Source organism: Gymnogyps californianus, chromosome 15 (assembly GCF_018139145.2).
Source record: "Gymnogyps californianus isolate 813 chromosome 15, ASM1813914v2, whole genome shotgun sequence".
Classification (NCBI taxonomy): domain Eukaryota; kingdom Metazoa; phylum Chordata; class Aves; order Accipitriformes; family Cathartidae; genus Gymnogyps; species Gymnogyps californianus.
In genome coordinates, this window is record NC_059485.1 from 17,431,242 (window position 1) to 17,455,939 (window position 24,698).

At 57.1% G+C, this 24,698-nt stretch overlaps 2 protein-coding genes across 4 annotated transcripts in view; one reads left to right on the forward strand and one right to left on the reverse strand.

The window, feature by feature from the left end:
* Window positions 1-8,695: 8,695 nt before the first annotated feature.
* Window positions 8,696-19,114, forward strand: NLRC3 (NLR family CARD domain containing 3). Its single transcript, XM_050906222.1, has 18 exons — window positions 8,696-8,721; window positions 9,212-9,360; window positions 10,547-12,290; window positions 12,550-12,636; window positions 13,371-13,454; window positions 13,730-13,813; window positions 14,304-14,387; window positions 14,497-14,580; window positions 15,070-15,153; window positions 16,009-16,092; window positions 16,700-16,783; window positions 16,878-16,961; window positions 17,247-17,330; window positions 17,633-17,716; window positions 17,829-17,912; window positions 18,152-18,235; window positions 18,448-18,531; window positions 19,024-19,114. The coding sequence occupies exons 1-18, from the start codon at window positions 8,696-8,698 to the stop codon at window positions 19,112-19,114; spliced, it is 3,189 nt and encodes a 1,062-aa protein (XP_050762179.1).
* A 3,473-nt stretch (window positions 19,115-22,587) lies between these two features.
* Window positions 22,588-24,698, reverse strand: part of CLUAP1 (clusterin associated protein 1) — a 77,095-nt gene continuing 74,984 nt past the window's right edge. For 2 of the 3 annotated variants that reach the window (XM_050906045.1, XM_050906044.1), the window contains exon 12: window positions 22,588-22,980. In XM_050906045.1, the coding sequence (XP_050762002.1) occupies window positions 22,834-22,980 (147 nt within the window). In that variant the 3' untranslated portion in view covers window positions 22,588-22,833. Of the gene's footprint in view, window positions 22,981-23,515; window positions 23,570-24,698 lie in introns of all 3 variants that reach the window. The other variant, XM_050906043.1, reaches the window with a different exon arrangement.

Here is a 24,698-nt window from a genome sequence, read left to right on the forward strand (position 1 = left end):
AACGTGCTTTCCACGTTTCCTTGGGGTGGAAACCCGGCTGTTGCCAAGGAGCATCCCCTTGCCCCCTCCAGAGACGGGATGGTTTGTTATCCCCAGGCAAATGACTTCTGCGTTGGGCTGAGCTCGGGGGACGGTCCCTGATCACCCCCTTGCCGAGCAACCCGGGCCTGTCAAAATAAGCAGAGTCGTCTCTGGGGCTTTTCTAACCACCCCTGCGAGTTCTGTGTCACCTCACGAGCTTCGCCGGGCCGGTTAGAGACACCGAGCAGGGGCTGTGGATGTGTGTGAACTCATCCTGCTGGGAACTCGGTAGGTTGAACTTACTAAATATGTTGGGAAATTTGGGTTTCAATCAAGTAAACAGCCCAGAAAATACATGAAGGATGTGTTATATACAGTTGCAAAGAAATAATTCAGATGCATTATTTAACATAAATGAATAATTGTGAAAGCAGGAGGTACAGCCCCGACTGGGGCTTCTGCACAGTCATTTTTGACGCGAGGGATCTTTAGCTACAGCTTATCGGGAAGGTGACAGCTGATGGGACTTCCCAGATACTGTCTCCTCTTGAAACCAGCCTCCTGACAGGGTAGGAAATTACCAACAGACCTAACACTTGTGAGATGAAAGCTTTTAACCCCTTACCAGGCGCAGCCCTAGGACTGGCGGAGAGCGAGGCTTGTTGTGCCTGGAGCAATCCCTGGGAGATGCAGAGCCCAGAGTGGTGGCTGGAGGTCCCGACTCCTGCTTGCCCCCACCTCTCCTCCCCAAACACAGTTCACCGTGCACGTCAGCCCACCCCGTCCCCCACCAGCTCTCCACTGTGAGAGCTCCATCGGCCACCATCCTCTCCACCATCATCTCCACTATCAGTCATTGACCACCTCTCAGCCAGACTTGGTGGAGGGAAAGATGTGTAATTATAGATTTAGATGCAGCTTCGTTAGAGCTACCTGCTAGATATAAATGGACCCCACCACGGCAGGTCTCCTAACGGGATGTGCTATTTTCATCTGTTTTCATCACTGACTTGTGCTTACTCTGACCTCTCCCAGACCACCCTGGCAGCAGGAGCTCTTGGCCCAAAAAAATGAGCCATTGGGTATAGAACAGGATGGCAGCAAACCCCACCGTGGCGTGCGATTATCCCATTATTTTGGTGAGCTGCGCTTCTCCCCCCCCTTCCCTGGGCACTGCCGCTCTGCCCCGGGACTCACGGAAAGCAGAGTTATTTGCCTTGGGTCCGAGTGTTGCTGTGCCACCCTGCCCACCTGCCTTCAGGGGACTTCTCTGCTCAGCACCTCAGAATTAATAGCATTTGCCTAAATGCCAGCAAAACCTGGGGTAGGATTTAAAAATTAAGGTTTTTGTAGAAGCAAAATGCAAAATAATGATCAACGCCACTTGCCTGAGCGGAGCTGGGGAGGGGAGATCCCGCCGGTCCCGCTGCTGCGGTGGCTCTGGCTCCTCGGGTGCGGATGCAGCGCTCCTTGGTGCCGTGCAATCCTTTAGAAACTCTTTAGAAACTTAGAAACAATCCTTTAGAAACTCACAATTCGAGAAAACATTCAGCACTGGCAGAAAAATGGCTTTGGAGGAAGGGGAGTTTATTCCGACCCTTTTATTCTGCTCTTTCAAGATACAACTTGAATTTACTCATGGAAATGTTGCCGTGCATGGCCCAGCAAAGGGCAGAGCTGCTGTGACACCAGCCTCTTCCATGGGATCTCCCCAGAGTTCCTGGCTAGCGAGGAGGTTATGGAGCAAAAACCCTCAGCTCTCCCAGGCCGGGGTGAGCTCGTGGTTCTGCTTCGAGGGAATTTGGTGTAATTTGGACGTCGGTCAGCCTGGTTTCGTGGCTCTCCTGGGAGAAAGCAGCTGCAGCTGGTGAATTGGCCATGCACCGAGCATCCTGTCGGGACAGACCCCACCGTCGGGGCTACGGGTGGTTACTGCACGCTGCTGTATTTTCAGCAGATAACTCGCATCGATTTGCATAGGCGGCAGCCCTGCGCTGACAGGAAGGAAGATCGAGCGAGACCCACGGCACAGGAAGGGGCGAGGAGCAAACTGAAAGAGAGAAAAAGCCACCGGGCTGGAAACGGCGGAGGCAGGCGGCTGGGGAAGCCAGACCCACCGTCCCCAGGTGCTGCCCAGAGCATCGCCCCCGCCGCCGGGTCCTGTCACCTCCGCAGGGCCCCCAGGGGCAGGGGCCACCAACTGGAGGGGCTTCCATTTTCTACCTTGAACTCGAGCATCCAGGCGAGGAGGAAGCAAAGCTCTGGGGATAAAGGGCTGAGCAGGGGCACGAAGAGGCTGCATCCTCCCGCCACAACGAGGATGCCCTCTCTGCTCTCCTGCTCCCACGCAGACCTGGGGAAGGCGGCACGAGGCCAAGGTAAGGTTTTGGTGGGGCTGGTTTTGCTTTGGAGGGGTACGGGGAGAAGGGGAGGCAACGCTCAGCCCTCCTGCCCGGGGATGAGCTGCCGCAGACCTCTCGCTGCGACGGCCATGTGAAATGGAGTGGCTGGGCTAACACGTGGCAGGGCCAGGAGCTGTTGGGCAGAGATCCCTGGGACGGGCAAGACGTGACCGACTGCCAGCAGCACCCGGCAGAGCAGCCTGGCGCAGCACGGCCATCGGCGCTGGCAGGAGCGGGTGCAGTGGTGCATGGCGCCGAGCCCCGAGTGATGGAGACGAGCGTGCGACCTCGTGGGGGACCTGGCACTTGTCGCAAATTCTGTCCCCTTGCCTGCTACCGCCTGCCCAGACACGAAGGCAGCCGCAGCCAGGCTGCCCTGCCCGCGCAAAGCCTCTCCGCCTTGTGCAGCGTCAGCTTTTGCCCCCACGTTAATGTCATTTGTTGAATTCATTCCACTTCAAAACCATCCAAAGCAATCCTCAATATATACCACAAATAGAAAAGGATGAGATCAGCGACGTACTCACCCGTGGCACAGCGCAAAATTGCACTAAAGAGCAAGGCAGGGTCCTGGGCCTGTCGGCACTCCAAGACTGATGGACCTTGAAGCCCAGAGCTGCACCCCCGTGTCCCCCTTTGGGAAACGGGCTCGGCACGCCTTCCCGGAGCTGAGCCGGTGGGAACAGCAACACCGAGGTCTCCAAAGCTGCAGCTGGTGCCTCCTTCAGCCCTTTTCACTGCAGGGTGCGTAGGACCCAGAGGCGCAGGGAGCAGGTCAAGGTGACAGAGCGCAGCAGGGACATGTGGCCGTGCCCAGTGGCTGTGCACCCAGGTGCCCGCGTGGGCAGGGAGCCCGAGGCACGCTGGACTGCGTCACTGCATTAGGCTTAATCCTGCTGTTATTTAAGCACTTTAAGGTTATTAGGGGCACTACATATCCTATAGGTATGGGACTGCTGGGGAGAGGACCAGCTGGAGCACTGGCTGGGTGCTGTCACCCACCGAGACGTCACCAGTGCCTGGGGTCTGGCCACCGCGTTGGAAGGGTTACTCGAGGCCGGACATTCGGGGCAGCCTGGGCAGAGCTCGGCGCAAAGGATGTCCGCGTTGCACGGAAGTTTCTTTCTGGGGAACTCATGGTCACCTTTGGCGGTCCGAAGCTGCGGCTTCAGAGGGATGCTCTGCAACCCCAGAAAGCTGGGGGTGACCCCGAGCGGGGTGCCGGGGTGGGTACTGCTCAGCATCCCTGAGCTCCGCATCCCCCGAGGCCGGTGGATGGGGCTGGCGTTGGTGACGGAGGCAGGCTGGCAGCGGCTCGTTCCCAATTTTCATGCTGATGGCCCGAGACCCCGTAGGCGAGAAGGGCAGAAGCTGTTTGCGGGGAGAGGATCTGCTTTTCAATCAGCTGTGTGCGTGTCCGTGGTAAAGTGTCCTGGGGGCACGATCAGCTCAGTAAACACATCATTTTTCATTTTGCAGCTCGCGAGGTGTAGCAGTACCCTGCGAGAGATCTTCTCATCTGAACTTAGCTTTGTTTTTATCTGTTTGGAATTACCTGTAGATTGATCTTTGCTTTTTCCTGGTGAGATTTGGTGTTGGGACTGCTGGCATTCAGCCCGGAGGTCCTTCACAGCTCCTTGCCTCCACGACTCGCTATTTTAACTCCCACTGTGTCTGGGCCCTGTTATTCAGGTTGGGGTTTTGGGGGAAAAAAAAAGCAGCCTGGTAGGGGTTAGATTTGGCATCTGTAATTGCAATAAATTTTAGCATTAAATAGCATTAAATCCAGACCAAAAAAAAAGACTGCATCTGAAAGTCATATGTAACTTTAGATAAGTGAGTTTTACCTGCAAATCTGCAAGTTTCCTAATTGGGTATCATGCAGAAGATACTTCATTGCTTTGCTTAATTAACCTAAACGACTAATGTGAAATCTTTTCAGTTCTGCCAAAAGGTGGCAGCCTGCATCCTGGCTTCAGGATTTGCTCAGCTGAGGGGGAATGGCCGGAGATGTTGGCTTGGCAAATGTTTGTGAGCGGCTCGCTGATCTCCAAAACGGGATGGGTTCAGGGTGGATATATGGCAGGAGAAATAAAGAAAAGCTCCGAGAGAGTGTTGGTAAAGGAGCCTGAGATTTGCTGGAGGAAACCCAGCGTGCCAGGAAGTGGTGGGAAGGTCTCGCGGGGCTGGTTTCTCTCCGTTCCCATGTCTGGGGGAGGGAGAGCAGCGGTGAGATGGGTGCTGCGCTGCTGGGGTTCGAGCTGCACCGAGGCATGTCACCCCAAACTGGAGATCTCTGAGGAACCAGCTGCACGGGCAAACCCCGCAGTGATGGGATGGGGAGAAGGCGACGGCCAGGCTGAGGGTTTTCTGCGTGTTTGGGGGCACGGAGCCGTGCTGGAGCGGGCGTTTCTCTGCTCCTTCAGGCACCTGGTTAATGATGCAATTATTAGTTCCTATAAAAACTTTATAACGTACCTAAATACAGCAGATCAGCCCATTTTCTGATGTTTTCCATATGCGGGTGCCTGCAGCCGTCCAGGAGCTCTTGCCCAGCGCTTTGGTGCCCATCTAGACTAGGCACCCTTCAGCCCTGTCCCCAGCACACCGCAGCAGGTCGGGTCCCCAGGGCTCTGCCGGCTGGAAAGCCCTGCTCGAGGTGCCAACCAGCGTCCCCTGACGCTGCCGGTGAATCTGCCCACGAGCCCCCGCCTGGCAACCACCACAGATTTCTGACTGCTGAGCGTTGCAGCCCGACGTGGCCGTGACGCTGCTGGTGGTGGCTGCGATGGCTCCTGGCGCGGGACAGTCCCGAGTCCTCAGCAGATTCCCAAAGCACAGGGTGATGGATCTGTCCGGGGGGGAATGGCTGCTGTATGAAAACCAAAGCCACCTCCTGGCAGGAGGAAGATCTGAGAGGCCAGGTAGAGCAGAGAGGCAGTAAATATCTGTGGTCTCCAGCCACCTTTGTGCTGTGGCCATCCCAGGACTGTCCCTTCATCTCTGATCCCCTAGCAAGCTGCTTTTGGTCCATGTTGGACTTCCAGGAGCAAAAGTCCATGTACATAATTAGAGCCAGAGATGAGCAGAAGCAGGTACACGTCTAGGTCCATGTTTTCTGGTGTTGATGCCAGGCAATTTGAATCGTGGAACAGGACGCACGTGGTGAAAAACGTAGTGGCTGTTTGCTGGAGGGTTGTCTGGAAGGTCAGGGACCTTCCAGCGTGGTGGTTGTGGCTCCCAGGCACTGATGGGTTTTGGGCAGGGACCCTTTGCTAACAGGCGTGGTGGGATGTGGGGATGGTGGAATGTGGAGGTGGTGGGATGTCGGATTAAAGCTGCTGGAAGAACACATCAGTGTTGACTGGACATCCTCAGATGGGAGGATTTTCCCCTGGGCTGGGCTCTCGGACCACACCAGGCAAAAAAAAAAGCGTTATTGCCAAGTTCTTGCCAACAAAATCCCCCATTTCCCTCCCTGGGGCTTGCAGACGCCATTCATCAGTTCGGCTGGGCAGCCTCCCCCCTCCAGCTTCTTATCCCGGTGCCCCCGGGGATGCAGGCAGCAAGGCAGGGCAGACACAAACCATCGCTGGATCACTGCTTCTCCGGCTGCCAGTGGGGCAGGGACGAGCACTTGTCCTGGCTTGATCCCTGCCAAGCGATGGCTGCAAACCCGGGGCTGAGCTCCGTGCACGCAGGATGGACGGGGATGCCACTTTCCAGTCTCAAGGCACGGAGGAGTGCGGCACTTCCAGAAGACGACTCATCCCAGCAGCCTCGGGATGGGCTGGGTTGCATCCTGGAAACATCTTGGATCTCTGTAGGGGTTCTAGAGATTGGCTTTGACTGGCCTCTACCCTTCAGACAGCTCATGTGAGAGTAGATAACGCCCTTCACCCTCCTAGGATGCAGCCTCCAGCATCACTGGCTGGTCCTAGAGCTGCACCTGAAACTTATATCTACTGGAAGCAGAAAAAAATTGCAGGCACTCCATTATTTCTTCTGCTGCTTTATGTCTTCTGCTGCTTTATTCTCCCAGTCAGATGCCTTTGCACGAGCTGACCCACAGCTGCTGGTTTCCAGCAGCGGGATCCATTTTGAAGTGGCACCGGAGGACACCATCAAATAATCTCTGGCGTTAGAGCAGGCTTCCCCCCATCAAAGGGCTTTTTCTCGCCAGCCGTGTTTCAGAGGAAGGGCTGTGGGGAACATCGCTGCAAGCAGCAAAACCCCCTTTCATTTTGGCTGTGTTCTTGGTTGCACGGCGAAGATGAGAGACCTGGGGACTGCTGCGTGCAAAGACTTAATTGAACTTTCCAGGCCAGTTAGAGACAAGAAGACATCAAAGGGTGAAAATTTCACTGTGAATTGCTCACCGAGCTCCTGTAATTGATGGTATCTTAATTGACCAAGCCACTGCCTGGGGGGTGAAGAGCAAGGCGAGCTGCTGCTGCAGCCCTGCTGCTCCCTGTATGGAGAAAAGGGCTTTGCTGTGGGGCCACCATCGCTGCCAGGGGGAGCGTGGACCTCTGCCACCTCTGAAACCAGGGGGTCAGAGCTGGGCAGCCGAGGAAGAGCAGAAGGACGCGGGCTTCCCTCCTGGAGGGAAAGGTTGTGGGTTCAGACCCAGCTACAACAGCACCCCCCACCTCTGTGAGGGCTTGTCCAAGCCATGTGTGAAACCACCTGGGGATGGGCCGGTGCTTTGTCACCCAGCACCTCTCGGACACTTAACCCACTCCGTAGGACGTGCTGCAAAGGGGTCTCGATGAGAGATCCAGCCAGTGGGGTCTGTGAGGGACTCGGCTCTGGGAGACGCTGTGCCTGGTCCTCCATCCTGCAGCCCGGCCACCATCCGTGCGGCTGGGCGGCTGCTGCTGGTGGCTGAGCCCTTACGTTTTCTGGTGGGAGAAATAAACCCCAGCATGGCTCTCCTGGCAGGAGGATGAACAGAAGAGTCTGCAAAGGAGATGTTCCAAGCACCTTAACCTTGCACCATGGACTGGAAACTCTACCAAGTTTCCCTGGTCAAGCTACATTTGTCCTTTCTCCCTGGAAGAGGTTGGGTTTGACCAAAGAAAGCGAGCGTTACCTGTACCTGTTGGCGAGGCTGCACCGAAGCCCCCACGGCACCCACGTTCCACTCAGGAGTGGGTTTGGGCAAAGGCAATGCTGCCTGCGGGCAGGGACCTCCTTGCAGTGCCTCCGACGGGCACGCGTGGGGGTGATCGCATGGATCTAGAGCATCCTGTAGGCCAGGTGGAGGTGAGGAAAGGATGCCGTGCCAGCACACAGGCCAGGGCACTGGGACACTGTGTTTGCATCGCTGCTGTGATCAGACAGCCCCTGGGGCTGAGACGTTCCCACCTGGACACAGCCAGCTCCTGGAGATGACTTTGGGGCTGGTGGAGAGGCCATAGCACAGTGCCGTCTGCTAAGACAGGTGAAGCTGGGAGCACTCTCAGGCGTGGAGGCGTTTCCCTCTCCACCTCTGCTCAAAAAACAATTGGAGTCGGTGAGCAGACACACTTCTTAAAACACCAAACCCTCAGCATGGTTTGGCAGCGGCCGAGGGGGAGGGAGCAGGTAGATGCTCCTTCTCTGGGCGATGATTCACCAGTGCTGCTGAAAGTGGAGCATCTACAGAGCTCTGCAACAGGATGTGGTGTTGGCCACGCTCAGCAAGCCCTGACGGAGGCTCTGGACGGCGGCGAGGTGGGTTCGAAACTGAAACAGGCCTTTCGTCGCTCTGCCTGCTGCCCCACAACTTCCTTCACAACACAGAGAAGGAAAACGCATGAGCAGTTCACAGCCCTGCTGTTCCTCTGGTGACAGGGGTGGCACTCAGGCGCTCGCCGGGTGACCCGCAGATGGCACGGGGGCATCGTCAGGGCAATTAATGCAGTCATTCTGCCTGAGAAAGGCTCTGGCATAAGTGCTGGTGGTGAAGGCACCAAGTTGGTGGCACGTGAGGTCTGGGCAAAGATGCTGCAGCGTGATGGTCCCTGCCAGGTCCACAGCGCCAGGGACTCTGGTCTCAGCCAAAAGCTGATGAATGGACCCTTGGCTCAACCACAGTCAGCATCACGTTTGCTCAAGGTGGGCTCCCTCCCACCCTGCTCCTGATGCTTTTCCTCTTCTTCCACCAGGAACATGGATAAAGGCTGAGGAGCCTCAACTGATGCTGTGAGCCGGCCAGGGGGACGCAGGGCGGTCCATGGGACGGCCGTGCTGCTGCCAACACAGCGCTCCTCACCCGGGGATCACCCATGTCACGGGAGACCTCTGATGGAAGGTGAGTGGTGGCTGGGCAGCCGGAGATCCATCATCTTGGTGGAGTTTTGGATTAAAAAATGGGACAAGGTGGGGCACCAAGGCGTGAGGGTTGACAGCGGTTCCTAGTCTGAGGGCTTGGGGACCGCTGTGCTGGCACAGGGGGAACGGCTGTCTCTGAAGATAAATGATCTTGCTCAGACTTTTATCTCTGCATGGGCTTGGTTTCCAGGAGGAAATGTTATTTCATGATTGTGTTCTTTGGTTTCTTTGACTCCAATTTCGCTAGCTGCTGCCTTGACCAAGCAGCTCCTAATGAAACAGCCTGCCACAGCTTTGGGATGGCATCATCTCAAGGAGGACTTTGGCAGGTCGCTCTGGAGGGCTCTAGTTTACCCCCTGCTACCTTCACAGTCAGATGGGGTGCTCCACTGCTGCCTTTCCCCATCACCCCCGAGCAACACGCCCGGGGCTCGTTCAAGACCCAACTCTCCTGCTCTCCTCTCCCGCAGAGGCTTGGATCAATCGCTACCGCAAGCAGCTGGTGAGGTCCATCTCACCGCAGTTCCTGGAGGAGATCATCTGCTACCTGCGGAGGCTGGACCTCCTCACGGCGGAGGAGGCCGGCCGGGCGCAGGAGGCGAGCTCCCTGCCCGAGCAGGTGAGGGCGGTGGTGGACGTCCTGGCTGGCAAGGGCAGCTACGCCTCCCAGTCCCTGCAGACCTTCATTGAGACCACCAATTCCCAGCTCTACCTTCACATCACTGCCTATGGTAGGCAGTCCACTTTGGACCCAATGAGGGGTGTCTGCACACATGTCCTGGCTGTGAGCGCTTGCTGGAGCACCCCAAGGTGTGCACAGAGCTGGGCAGCGTTGGCAGCTCCGATGGGAGCGTCCGTGCGAGTGACAGTGCCATCTCAGGGTCTCTGCTGGGGAAGGACACAGTCGGGGGTGACAAGGGCTGTCTGCCAGGTCTGAGGGACCTTCCTCCAGGCCCCTCGCTGCCCTCAGCACACCTTTCTGGGCAGCCCAAGGAGTCTTTAATGTCCTCAACGTCCAGATCACTCCAGTCGCTCCCAGCAGCTGGGCTGGGAACTGGCAGGAGGACGACGGCTAGGCATCCCTGACCCCATCCGTTGGTGGCTGCCCCAACATCAGGCTCTCCTTGCAACCCTCTTGCCAGGAGAGGTTTCCCTGGTTTCCCTCCTGGTTGGAAGGCTCCAGCCTTGGCTGGTGTCTGCTCTGAATCTCTTGCAGCACCATCGCCTGCTCGTCCAGCCTTTGTCGGAGGGTTTAAATACGCTGTACCAGGGGCCGTGGTACCTGAGCCAGGTGAGCAGGACAGGTCCAGAGATGGTCACCAGGTTCAGCCACAAGTCCAACTCATCAGATATGGCGATGAGGCAGGGCTGAAGTCAAGCTGGGAAGTCAATCCAGAGGTCAGGATCAGGTCCAGCGAGGGCAACCAGGTTCAGACACAGTCCAGTGGTCACCGGGCAAGTGCAGAGCGATGAGGTCCAAGATCAAGGTCCAGATCGACAAGGTCCATAGCAGGCACAGGCGCAATGGCGCTGTAAGACAAGTGCTCCTACCACATAGCTTAGGCAGGGGCTGAAGGCCCAGGGCTGAGCTTAAATGGGCTCCTGGACTGATGGGTGAGGCTGGTGAGGGCCATTTAAGCCTGTTAGTGCCCTCCGGGCCCTGGCACATACCTTCCTGCCCGGACGTAAGGGCTCTGTGGGGGCTCTCTGCATGGCCATGGCAGAAAAGTGAAGCAGTGTGTCTCATTTGCGTTTGTGGTTACCATCCTCCTCCTCACTCCCTCGTTTCCTTTCTCTCTGTGCAGAACCCATGGTGCAGAAGCACCTGGAGAGCCTCCAAAGCTACTATGGGAACGGCTTGGAGACGGGTCCCCTCCAGCGACTCACAAACCTGCTGCTGGTGGAAGGCTTGACTGATATCCAGCAGAAGGAGCATGACATCCTGCAGATTGAAGCCACCAAAGGCCTGCGAAATGTATCCAAGAGCATCCCTCTGGAGAAGCTCTTCCTGCCTCTCTCCAAGGTCAGCATCCCACCTCGGATCTCTGTCACCATCGGAGTGGCCGGGATTGGCAAAAGCACGCTGGTGAAGCTGTTTGTCTACACCTGGGCAAAGGGGGAGATCAACAGGGACATCATCTTTGTGCTGCCCCTCACCTTCCGGGAGCTCAACACCTACGAGAAGCTCTCTGCCGAGAGGCTCATCTGCTTGGCATTCCCTCACATCACCGAGCCGAACTGCATCTCGGCGGGAGCCGCCAGGACCCTGCTGATCCTCGACGGCTTGGATGAGTTCAAGACTCCTTTGGATTTTTCCAACACAGTAGTATGCACCGATCCCAAAAAGGAGATCCAAGTGGACAACCTGATCACCAACATTATACGTGGCAACCTGCTGCAGGAGGCTTCTGTCTGGGTCACGTCGCGGCCAACGGCAGCCAGCCAAATCCCCGGCGGGCTTGTTGACCGGATGACAGAAATACGAGGTTTTGGACCTGCGGAGATGAAGGACTTCTTGGATCAGATGTTCCTTGACAACAGAGACCTATCCAGCCAAGTCCTGCACCACATCAGGGCTAACAGGTCGTTACACGTCATGTGCACTGTTCCTGGCTTTTGCTGGATTTCTGGCTCCTCAATTGGTTATTACCTAAAAAATAGCACCGATCAATCCCAAGAAACAACCGTCGTCCCCAAGACCCTATCAGAAATCTACTCCTATTATTTTAAAATGGCTCTGAGCAGCGACTGGCCGGAAAAGCCAAGAGAAACACTCAGGATCGAGCAGGCTGTGAACAACAGCAAGAAGATAGTGGGCAGCCTGGGCAGACTGGCCTTCTACGGGCTGCTCAAAAAGAAATACGTGTTTTACGAGCAGGACATGAAGGCGTACGGCATTGACCTTTCCTTGCTGCAGAGCAGCTTGTGCAGTCGACTCCTACTCAAAGAAGAGATGCAGTCCTTCACAGCCTACTACTTCTCCCACTTAACCATACAGGAGTTTCTAGCGGCTATTTATTATTACACAGCTGCGAAGCGGGCAATATTCGACCTCTTCACGGAGAGCGGGATGTCCTGGCCCAAGCTGGGTTTCTTCAACCACTTCAAGAGTGCTGTTCAGAGGTCGCTGCAGGCAGAGGACAGGCACCTGGACATCTTTGTGCGTTTTCTCTCCGGGCTCCTCTCCCCGCAGGTGAACAAGCTGCTCTCGGGATGGCTGCTGGTGAAGGACGAGCACAACAGCTTCAGGAGCCAAGCGATCAGCTTCCTCCAGGGCTGCCTGAACACCGACTACGTCATCTCCTCGCGGACAGTGAACACCATGCACTGCCTGTACGAAATTCAGCACACGGAAATCGCTAAGACTGTGGAAGAAGCAATGAAGAACGAGAGCTTGGCTGGGATGCTCACCCCTGTGAACTGCTCTGCCCTGGCTTATCTCCTGCAGGTCTCTGACGTCTGCATGAAGGAGACGAATCTCTCCAACTGCCTCACCTACAATGTCTGTAAGAGCCTGCTCTCCCAGCTCCTCTTCTGCCACAACCTCAGGTGAGTCCTGGTCGGATTGTACCGGGAGAAGCAAGCAGGGACGCCGGGCTGTGACTCAAAATCCCGGGTCTCAATGGGAGACGTGGGCCCACCAACATTGTCCGTCAGCAGAGAGCTGCCCTGGGGATGGCACTGGGTCAGCTCTGCTTCAGTGCTTGAGTTTTTCCACCTGTGATGGGCAGATGTCACGGGAGGGTAGTCCTTTCTCCACTTTGTTCTTCAAACGCTCGCTTTTGCTCTTTCCTTGTATCTTCTCCAGGCTGGACAATAACCAGTTTAAGGACAATGTGATGGAGCTGCTGGGCAGCGTGCTGAGCGTGAAGGACTGCCAGATCCAGAAGCTCAGGTAGGACCTGGCTCAGGGCAGACAGGCTGTTCCTGGGGATGCAGAGCAGAGCTGGGGGCACCTCAAAACCAGGGTGAGGGTCCTCCAGGAACATCTCTGCCACTGGCTCCCCAGGGTGCCTAGTGACAAGGACAGCCCCACACGATCTCCTGCACCCGGGCACGGTGACCTTACCCCCTGTGTCCTCGCGGCGGCTGGGCGGGCTGTCTCACCCAGCCTTCCTGGGACTGCTGCCTCCTCGCTGGTCCTAAAAATTTGTGTAGAAATCCATGGGTTATCCCAACAAACTGCTTCCCAATGTCACGGCTGTTTGCTGGACACCCGAGGCTCCGCACGGAGCATCTGACGTATGGAGGGGACGGGCTCCTGACCCCACGCAGGGAAATGCCTTGCCCCAGACAGATGGGTCCCCACTTTTCCCACCTCCCTGCCCTTCTTCGTGGCTGTGCGTAGAGTCCCCCACGCCGCGATCCGAGCTCCCTTTTCACGACACAAATGAATTTTAAGTCTAGAAACTCCCCCTTCCACCCTGTCCTTACAATCCTCTGCCTGGTGTCCACCCCAGGAGAGCAGACCTCGGAGCATCCACCACTTTGCACGGTTGTACCACGAACCAAATGCTCCCCATACCTTTCCTCTGCTCACCCGTCCCAGCTGCGTCCTAAAACATGCCAGGGGCTGCAAAAGCCTCTTTCTCCCCCTGAAAAACACCCGATGTTTCTTTTTCCGGGCAGCTTGGCAGAAAATCAGATCAGCAATAAGGGAACCAAAGCGCTGGCCAGGTCGCTGATGGTGAACAGGAGCCTGACGGCGCTGGAGTAAGTGTTCCCCCTTTACCAGCTCCTGCCATGCCGGCGTTCCCCACCGGGAACCATTCCCATGGCCGCAGTGGGGCTGGATCCCACCCGGCCTGACCGAGCTGGGGAGGATCTCCAGCCCCCAAAGCCACCACCGCTCAAGAGGTGAACGTAACTCTTGCGAGCTGCCGGCCTGATGTCCCACCTCGCTGTGCCACGTGGAGGCATTTGGCTTAAACCGGCCACACGCCGCTCTGGCTTTGCTAACCTTGGCTTTTCTGCCCGTCTCGCCCCAGCCTGCGGAGCAACTCCATCGGCCCCACCGGAGCAAAAGCACTGGCTGATGCGCTGAAAAAAAATCAAGTCCTGCTCTCCCTGAAGTAAGTCTCAACTTCTGCAGCACCTCCGGGAGCAGATCCCTAGGACAAGCACCCTCCAGCCCTCTCCCGTCCCATCGAGGTTTTCCCCACCCCGAGGGCCAGAAGGTGGGGAGACCCTGGGCACAACCGGGTTCGGATGTGCCGGGCAGCGAGCACGAGCGCAGCCGGCTGAGATCCGGTGACTGGGGCAGCCCTGGGCCAGAGATGTTGGGACCCTCCTGCCTCACAGCTTCAGCGGGTCCAGGTTGAGGTCGAGGTCCAGGTCCATCCCTTGCGCAGGAGCTCACAGGGTGCTGGTGCACGGGAGGAGGCATCTCCCATGGGAGAAGAGGGAGGGAGAGCCCCGGGCAGGGATGCTCGGGGGCCAGACGCCCTTCTCACACCAGGGACGGGGGCAAGCAAACGCCAGGGCAGGCGACCACCACCCTGCACGGCCCCTCGCCCCACTGCGGTGGCTGCCGTGCACGACTTCGCTCCTCTCTCCTTGCAGCCTGCAGCACAACGCCATCAAGGAGGATGGTGCCACCTTCCTGGCCGAGGCCCTGTTGACCAACCACAGGCTGACCACCCTGCAGTGAGTGACCGGGACCTCCTGTCCCCCCTCCCAGCCACCCAGCAGACCGAGGTGCCACCGATGGGGACGTGGCACCTGACATTCATGGGTGCCTTCCTCACCTTTGCAGCCTGCAGAAAAACGCCATCGGAGCCCACGGTGCCAGGAAAATAGCAGAGGCGCTGAAGCAGAACTGCAGCCTGAAGGAGCTGACGTAAGAGCAGCACGAGGTGGAGGGATGGCGACGCCAGCGCCACGTCTCCCGGGATGTGCGGGCAGGAGCGGTGGGCAGGGAGCTGGGCCATGCCATGCAGGCAGAACGGACTGTGCTAGCTTTGCCCAAGGGGGTTGGCGTGGGCGGAGGGGGGCAAGGACCACAGCGCTGCTTTCGGAGCGACCCCGCGGAGATGCTCTCCAGATCTCCGGGCATGCAGGGAGCCACGTAAAGAACCAAAAGGCCAAGTCCTCCCTCCAGCAGAGGCAAGCGGCAGGTCTCCAGGCCCTGCGGATACATTAAAAGCTATTTCAGCTCAAAACCAACACACAAGAACAGAGGTGTATGTAGGTTGGAAATGAGACCGCAGCAAGTTCATGCTTATTGCTGGAGCAGAAAGAGCCTGGGGGAGATGAATCCTTTGCCGGCAAATCTAAGCTGGCTGCAGTGCGGCTGCCGGTAACGCCTGCTCTTCCTCTTGTGTCTTAGACTCTCCAGCAACTCGGTAGGAGACAACGGCTCGGTTGCCTTGGCCGAAGCTCTGAAGGTGAACCACAGTCTGCAAAGCCTCGAGTAAGTTCTTCCTCCACGCCTGGTCTCCTGCTTGCCCAACAGAGCCCAGCCCAGCCTCCTTACTCCAGCAACACCTCCCACCTCTCAGAGCCCCTCATACCACCCCAGACCCTCCCCACGTCTCTCCTGCTCCACGTCCCCTGGAGCGGCACGGGGCCACGCGTGCCCCGTGCAGGCTGGAGCACCATGCAGTAGCCCCAGGCAACGCCAGCAGCAGCCGGGCTGGCCCTGCCTCCACCAGGGAGCACTGAAGGAGTTAATCCTCAACCCATATGATGATTTTTTTTCTGCTTTTGGAGGATACTAGTAGCTTTGGGTCTTCTCTCTCTCAAAAGTGATGGGAATTGGCTAACGAGGAAGGTAATGGGCTGGGGCCTGGCAGAGTCAGGGTGGGATGATGCGGCCTTCATCCCCCTTGGGAACGGCAGCCAGAGAGGACCGCTCCTCCCGCCTGGCCAGAGCGGAGGGCTGAGGGCTCCTGGAGACAAGCTGCTGTGCCCTGGGTCCGTCATCAGCTTCCCACAGCGTGACAAGGACCCAAAAACCGCAGGAACTGCATCCCCAGCTGAGCCGGTAGCCGCGGTGACAGCCGGCCGGGGACAAGGCTGCCTCGAAGTGCTGGCAAACCCCATCACCTCTGCTCGGTGGGGTCGGTGCTGCCGCGGTGAGCAGGAGATGCTGATCCTAGCCTGGCTGCTCCCAAAGTTTGTCCTTTAGTCTTGGCTCCCCCCGTCTCCTGTGGCTGGGAGATGCCCATTTTCAGTGAAATGGCACTTTTCACCCCAAACATGACCCCGCAGCCTACCTGCGATGCCAAGACTGGCCCATCCTCACGCCTTCCCCCGTTTGTCTCAGTCTCCAGAGCAACTCCATTAGCAGCGCTGGGGTCACCGCACTGACAGCGGCTCTCTGCTCCAACAAGGGACTCATCAACCTCAAGTAAGTGACGGTCCCTCCGGCCACCCTGGCCAAAAGCTGCTGCCGGGACAAGGGAACTTTTCGGCAGTCTGGGCTCGTGGCTGGTTGTTTCCACGAGTGCTCTGGGACGCTGAAAGCAGCCTCTGTCCCTCCTCCGGCTGCGAGTGTCTTCTCTCCATCGTTAGCTTTCTCCCCCTGGGACAGTATCCGTTCAGCTATTGATGGATGGCTGTCACGGATGTCATATTGACGCCTCGCAATGAAACGACGTCAGCAGGGACGGGAGGCTGGGAAAAAGCCCTGATGGGCCATCGGTGCCCACAGCTGTAGGATGCACAGGGAATGGAAGTGCAGGGAATGAAGGTGCAGATGCTGATGGAGATGCAGGGAATGAAGATGCAGATGCTGATGGGGATGCAGATGCTGATGGAGATGCAGATGCTGATGGAGATGCAAGGAATGAAGATGCAGATGCTGATGGGATGTAGATACTGATGGAGGCGCAAGTCAGACAGACTGCCGTTGCAATAGAAGGTCTCAGCCCCAGAGCGGGGGGCGAGGGGGGCTGTAGGGGAGCAGCCGATGCCCTGCCTCGGCCACTCTTTCCCAGCCCAGTGTCTTTCCCCAGCCTGCGGGAGAACTCCATCAGCAAGGAGGGAGGCCCTGCCATTGCCCGTGCCCTGCGGACCAACAGCACCCTCAGGAAGCTGGAGTAAGTCCCGTGGGCCCCAGGAGGACACCCACGCTGCTGCACAGTGTCACAAACTCTGTGTGTGTGACTTGCATCCTCTGTTCCCTGCCTCTAGCTTAGCAGCGAACCTGCTGTACGACGAAGGCGGCAAGGCCATCGCTTTAGCGATGAAAGAGAACCGGGCGCTCACATCCCTCCAGTGAGTTTCCCCTTGGACCTGGATGGTTTCGAAGCCCCTTGCGTGGATGTGGGGCAGGAACACTGCTCCTGGGCCTCAGCCCCTCCAGGCTGTGAGAGTGGCTTCCCTGGATCGCCCTTCCACGGGAGGTGTGCTGTGCCATCCTGGATGGACCCACGGGGTCTTGCACATGGGTCACCTCCCGGCCTCCACCACACTGGATGGGAGCGGATGGGTGCTGAGCCCGGAGGGATCGGGGCATCCTCGCAGCCCCAGGCTTCACCTCCCATTTTCTCCTGTTCGCAGCTTGCAGTGGAACTTCATCCAGGCAAAAGCTGCCACGGCCCTGGCACAAGCACTACAGTCCAACGGCAGCCTGGCCAGCCTCGAGTAAGTGGGGACACGGGCAGGCAGGTTCCTGGGCAGCGTCTTCCTACTGGGACCTGTCCAAGGACTCTGCCCTCACGCTGCTCCAGGGGAGGTGGCTTTGCCTGCTGCCTCCTCCATGTGCTCCAGTCCATCCTGTGTCCCCATCGCATGTCCCTGGCTGGGGATGCTGTAAGTGCATGGTGGCCCGGGGGCCCCCCCAAGCCATTTGGGAAAGCCTGGCACACCGTGCCCTGTGCTCGCCGCCCCTCTCCCTCCTCCTGGGTGCCGGGGCCGTGGGCAGACACAGCACTTGTGTGTCTTAGCTTGCAGGAGAACGCCATCGGAGACGAGGGAATGGCCGCCCTCTCCGCCGCGCTGAAGGTCAACACAACCCTGGCAGATCTCCAGTGAGTATCCAGGCTGCGGCGGGGCCCTGGCACCGCAGTCTAATTAGCTTGTCTAATTAGCACACCATGGCCACCTCACAACACGCGCTGAAGGGCCCTTGTTCTCTGGCAGCCTGCAAGTGGCTTCAGTTGGCGCGGCCGGTGCCCAAGCCCTCGCAGAAGCCTTGATGGTCAACAAGAGCCTGCAGATCCTGGAGTAAGTGCTCGGTGGGGCCACCAAGTTGCCGTGGCTGTGACACCGCTCCCTGGGGGTGTCCGAGACCCTGGTCCTTAGCTCAGCACCACTTCCACCCTTGCATTGTGTCCTACCAGAGTTGGCTTGCCTGTCCCTTGACTCGCTGGTGTGGGGCCACCTCTCCCACCTCCTCCTCTCACCCACGGGGAGCGCGGGGCCGCCCCGGGCCGTCCTTCCTCACTGCCTGCCTTTCTTTGCAGCTTGCGGGGAAACTCCATCGGCGTGGCAGGGGCCAAGGCGATGGCCAACGCGCTGAAGGTGAACCGCAGCCTCCGCCGCCTCAGGTAAGTATCCCGCTCCCTGGGCTGAGCCAGAAAGAAGAGCCTTTCCAGACCTTCCTGGAGGGAGCAGTGAGGGGACAGCCAGGCCAGCAGCTCTCAGTGGGGCAAACCCCTGAGCTGGTGGCTTTTCCCAATGCCCACACCCACGGCATGCATTCCCTCCTGGTGGCTACGTCTCCCTGGCCGGTGTTTTCTGACCCTCCCGCCTCCCGTAGCCTGCAGGAAAACTCCCTGGGCATGGACGGAGCCATCTGCATCGCCACCGCTCTGAAAGGCAACCACGGCCTCACCTACGTGAAGTAAGTGGCTGCTGCGCTGGATGGTAAGGCAGGGACGGGGGAGACCACGGGGACCTTCCCCACCACTGCCACTGCCCATTCCCGGCTGCCCTACAGGGACCTCCTCAATGGGAGAGGGGGCAAGGGCGCCCTGTGCTCCTCCCGGCGTCACAGCCACCATACCCGCACAGCTCCAGACCCGCACAGCTCTCTCTGTCTCTGGGGCGAAGAACCACCCCAAAAGCCAAATACTCTCCAAAATATCACAGGGACGGGCTGGCTCGGCCCCTCCAGCTCTCCAGGGGCTTTCTCCAGCTTCTCACCTGGCTGCCTCTGGGCTCTCGAACCCAGAGTCCCCTGTGACCGCGGTCCCAGCACGAGCTCCTGGATGGCGCGGGGAGGGTACAGCCGACGCTGGATGCTGGTGCAAAGCTGGGGAGCATCTCTCATACCCACCAAGGATCCTGCTCTGCCTCGTGTCCAAGCCTGAGCTCCTCTTCTCTTTGCTCCCAGCTTGCAGGGGAACCGCATCGGCCAGTCGGGAGCCAAGATGATCTCTGACGCTATCCGGACAAACGCACCCGACTGCGTCGTGGACATGTGAGGGTGCCTGGCTGCAGCGAGGAGGTGGCCCGGTGGGTCCCTTTGGCCAGCGTGCCTCCACAGGGAGCTGCTCGGCCCTCCGCCTACCCATCTCGGGGAGGAGAGCTGTGGCAAGGAGAGCTCCTGAGCTCCCTGGCATGGCCCAGGAGGACCTAGGGCCTCCGGATCAGCAGTGCAGGAGGATCAAGACTCGCTAGCGTTGAAAGCTGCGGGACGTACGCCCACGTCCCTGTTCATACAGGCGCTGGGGGAGCTTCAAGGAATGGGTGAAAAAGGAGGGAGGAGGGGGCAGATCTCACGTTTCCATGGGTGATTTACCTGCCACCGCCGGCGGCAGCGACCCCTCCTGTGATCTCCATGGGGTTACAGCGCTGTGCTCAGACCCTGCCCCAGACCGGGCGCATCCTGACCACCCCAGAGCTCTGCTCTTGTCCCAGCCCGAGTCGCTGCGGGCAAATGTTGCAGCATCCCAGCCGGGGCTCCAGGGCTCTGCTCCCAGCGCCAGCTCTTCCCTATCTACTTCTGGCAGGGATTCCAGGAGAACCGGGTGAAACACAGGCAGGATTCACAGCAGCCCCTTCTCACCTGGCTGAATACAGCCCGGTCCTGCAGGCTCCCTTGAAATCCCAGAGAGAGACGAGAGGTTCGCCGTTTCCTTGCTCAGAGTAGAGCGGTGCTTTGGACCTGGGCACTTCAGAGCAAGGTCCCTAGGCAGCGAGCGCAACCTGTGCTGTTTGCCATGCCCTTAGTAACAGGTTGGTGCTGGCCAAGCATGCCTGAAGCGTTTGGTAGTGCTGTTCTCTACCAAAGAGACAGGCATCCCAAGGCATAGGAGTGGAACCATCTAGAAAGAGCTTGGGAAATAAAGAGCCCTCAGGATAACAGGAGGAGGAGCGGGAAGGTGAATGTGAGAGGAACAGCACTGTGCGAGGATGGGTCGTCTCCAGCACACGTGTCTTGGTGCTACACCGGGACTGCCTTATCACAAAGTTCTGCCTCTTGAGTTCAGGCTGGACTTCTCGGGTCTCCTGCTGTTGCCGTCGGTGACAAGCTGTGTGACCTTGGGACACAGCTGCAGGCAGGGTCCCTCCCTGGCAGGTCACCTTTTGGGCAGGCGGCCGCTGAAAGCAGAGGTGCCAGGTGATGCCTTCGCATGCGTGGCAGAGACCCAGTGACTCTCCCGAAGGTGCCAGGTTTGCAGGTGGACCCGTAGCCAAACTATGCAACCCCCCCGGAGCCCCTCCAGCCACCGCCCCCTCTCCCCACCCCGAGCCCACCCTGAGCCACGCTGCTGCTGCTGCTGCTGCACTCAGGGCAGTAAGCGACTGCTTCAGGGACCTCTGTGGGCTGATCCCGGGGAAACGCTGGGCTGAGCTGTGCGATATGTACATACTTGGAAATAAATTGGTTCCTAGCTGAGAAGATGCCTTGTGCTGCCTTCCTCTCTTGCATGACATTCTATTCGGGGCGCACTGTGCTCCGCTGCCCTGGCTGCAGCCCCCACTCTCCGTACTGGGGTGTGACAAGAGGGCTCATGGCTTTTCCGTGAGGTGTCAGGGGCTGGCCCACGCTCTCCAACAGGATACAGTGACGCCGAGTGATTTAAGTCCTGCTTCTTTCACCATTATTTCAGGGCAGACTGAGGCTCGGGTCCAGCTCTGCCCAAAGCCTGTGCCTAACCCTGAGCTGAAACATTACCTGAAACACCAACGCAGAGAGCGCTCAACAACCCTGAGTCAGCTCCCGTGCCCTGGAGCTCCAGAAAGCGGGGGGGGTTAACAACAAATTTGAAATCTAGGTAATCGATCTGTCCGCATATGCACATACCTAGCTATACACAAACACTTCTGAGCTGCAAGCTCAGGTGCTCCGGGGGTGCATTTCCACTGGCACGGGGGGTGGGTGGCTGCTCACAGCGCTGCTGTTCAAGCCTGGCACAAGAAGCTGCAATGCAAACCACGGCTACCCTCAAACCTGGCCGGCTGCGCCGAAAGGCTAGGTGGCAGCGCTGCCTGAGGAGGCTCTGGTTCTGCGCACGCCAGGTATTAAGTCAGCTTTCCGTTTCGGCCTACGATATAGGAAATAACACAGAAAACTAACTCTGAAACTGCAGCCCAGACTTGGAGACTGGGCCCAAGTCTCATGGGAAATCCCTCTCACGGGTCAGATATATCTCAGCACACAGGGAGGACCAGAACAGATTCCCTGGGTAACGTGGAAAAACGGTTTCGGAACAGGTCCTAAAATCAGGACATTCTCACCCCTTGGGAGAGGGATGTGGCGAGCACAGGCACTGTCTCGCTGGCTGTCACAGGACCATCCTAATGGCCCTGCAGTAGGCGTCCAGCACTAAGAACGTCGTCTTCTGTGTCTGCTTTCTTTGAAGTGAGGAGCAAAATACCGATTAACTTTACAGTGTGCAAGGAAGTGTCCTAGCTGTCAGCCAGTTCAGCTCAAGCCTGGACGATCACGCGCGTTTCAGCACATCACTGCACCCACGTATGTCCCGTTACTACACAAAAACTGCGCTGTATTTACCTCTGAACTTTTGTCCCACCTCGATGTGACATTTCAAGCTCTGAGCTCTGCTGATGGGGAACCGCCTTGGGTGTGGCGGTTCCACCCTTGGGGTCAGAGAGGCGGAGAGATGAAAAAGCTCTTGGTTTTTCAAGTAACTCACGTGTATTCCTTCGTTCAGCACAATAATGGAGGGGTCGGACCGGACTCTAGACTTCAGATGGAGGGGAAAGCAAAGTACTTTGCCGATGTGAAAAAAGGGAAGGGCAGGAAAGCAGCCTGGGCTCTTGTCTGCCCTGATGAACACACACCGAAATGAACTCTTCTAATCAAGCACTGATTTCTGCTCCTGTGAAGACAAATTGTGACGCTAAAGCAGAGCTAAAAGAAAAGAGGCACCACACTAGACAAACTCCAGCTTTTGTGTTCACCTGAACACACTTTCACTGACGGCACCAGCATAACTTGCTGAACAAAAGCCCAACTTTTGGCCCATTTGAGTGCCTAAATCTCAGTCCACCCCAGAAGTACCGGTATAATTGAAGGGCTAATTTCATATGGAGGTAGTTACCGCGCTGTCTCGCCCGGCTGCTCTCGGAACACTCAAGCACAGCCCACTGAAGTTTGAGATCAATTCCCACTGACGCAGCTGAAATACTAAGAGATGCTGCACTGAGGGTGCAGGTATTTGAGGACCCCTTCACTAGTTTCCCACTCCCTAAGTGCAACTGGTGCTGCTCTTTGGGGAGCCAAGGCCTTGATTAAGTAAAGGCTATGTTTAGGATAAATAGATTTAAGCCAGATTTAAAATCAATTTAAGTGTGTTCCCAGAGCAGCTTTTCATCCGGTTTTATTAAGCCAAAAAAAATCTGTTTGGACATAATAAAATGCAGGGAAATCAAGCACACGATGCTCACTGGAGTGCGACTTTTGGCACTGCAGTGCATGAGGGCCAGTTCTAATGCAATTATGGAAATAACTGCACTCCACATTACAGTGATTCTCATTACGGATAAACCGCTCGTGCTTTGAGAGTCATAAGACTGGCAATCCAACTTTAATTTTCAAGTTTAATGAACATTATTTACTGACTCCTGAATTCATGCTGACAAGCACTTTTCAGATGGCAGGGTATCAGCTCCTGGCCTGCACGCTCTCCAAAGTTTATATTTCAAGATGCCTCCTGGTCCGGCTACTAAAGGGTCAGAAGTCATTATCACTTTCCTCTAGTGGCTCTGGCTTCCTTGCTCGGTGACTGGATTTGCTTGGGGAGATTTCCATGCTGTCATCTTCCATATCATCCTCCTCCTCATCTTCATCCAGGTCAATCTCACTATCCCCCGAGTCCTCCTGCAGGAAAGCAAACAGAATTCATGACCAGGTCAGTTCTTAGATGGCAGGGCATCTTTGCCAGCTCAAAAGTAAAGGACGGCACTGCTGGCTGGCGTTAAGTCGCTTCCTCCCCTGCCCTCTGCGCAATCACACCTCGGGGCTATGAGGAAGGCTCTTTGTCTGCACTGGTTATGGATCCAGATTTGGACGTGCTCCGGGGAGCAGCAGCAGATTCTGCAAGAGGTTTTGTGCCAGCTCGGGCTGCTGGCCTTCCAAAATACTGAAAAGCCAGAGCTCAGCTGCCTCTGCAAGCTAACGGCCCACATGGCTTTCACCAGCAGCTCCCCACTTCGCTAGGCGGTGGCCACTCCATTCAATTTATTGCAAACCTCCTTCCCCACTTCACGGGGCTGACAAAAATGAATTCCCTGACTTCTGCTGAATCTGGGGTATTAAAAACCTCGCAGGGTGTTTAACTTCAAAGTGATACCTATTGCAAGACCAAAGAATCAAGGTGTAGTGGAAGAAAATGAACTGCAGGAGAGAAACCCACCTGTGCCTTGGTGATGATCTTGCGCGTGCCGGGCCGTGCTGGGGCAGATCTCCCCTTGGAGAACGAGAGTGGAAAGAACAGGAGAGGCAGAGCAGGAAAAAAAAAAAAAAAGTAGAACATAAAAGAAAACAGAAGGTAACCAGAATGGGAGCAGGGCAGAAGGCAGCAAAGCCAGGTACAGCTCAGGCATCACGTGCCGCACCAGCAAGTGCCAGAGGCTGGGCATACAGCTGCTGGCTCTTGGGCAGGCTGAAGCCTGCTCTCTTCTCAACTCCATAACCTGATTAACTCTTTGGAGGGTTCAAACCAGCCTCACTAGTTTCCTTCCCTGATCTCAGACACACAGATGCCTGCAAAGGTCCCTAAGCAAGCCTCTCAGCCCTGGTGCCTGCTGAGATGCTGTATTAAGAGGGCAGAGCCATGAGACAACCAAAGGAGCTGCAGCTGAGAACAAGAGGCTGAAGGCCTTGGCTTTCCACACCTGGATGTGCTAGGGCTGTGCCAACTGGGAGACGTGGGAGAAAGCTGTGAACAGGAAAGTCCAAAGGAAGGAGAAATTGCAGAGAATGACTATCCAAAGCTGGCAAGAACATGGTCAAGGACAATCAGGCAGCACCGTCACTAAGGTCACAACATCTTCACCTGACCCTACCCAGAAAAGTTTCTGAATGCCAACGGCATAAATCATTCCCCAGAAAGCAACAAACAGCCTTAACCACATCCAATCTGGCTGAAGCAAACAGCAGAGCATGGTCTGTAAGTTCCTTTCCAGAGCAAAGGTGAGGATGGGCAGAAAGAAGGGCAGCTCGTCCCTCTCCAGCGAGAGACTTAACTCCCTTATCACTATAGTGCCTCCAGGTCTCTGCAACGAACACTTAATAGCAGCGGTATCTTCTCTCTTTTGGCCCTGCCTGCAGGAGAAAGAGTCTGCCCGGAGCTTTGCACGGCTAACCTAGCAGTGTCAGCCAGCCATGGCAAATGGCTTTTGTATGGGGTGGCGAACATCGGGAGTTGCCTACTATTCTTATGTCCTGTAGAGGTGGATTCCCCCATCTGATTCCCTCCCATTTTAAACTTTCTCCTGGGGAGCCTGGAGTCATGCTAGCTCCATGAACCTCTGCTTCCTGATCCAAGCCAGCGCTTTCCTGCTCCCCCCAGGGTCTGGTGTCTGTAATGGGCTTTT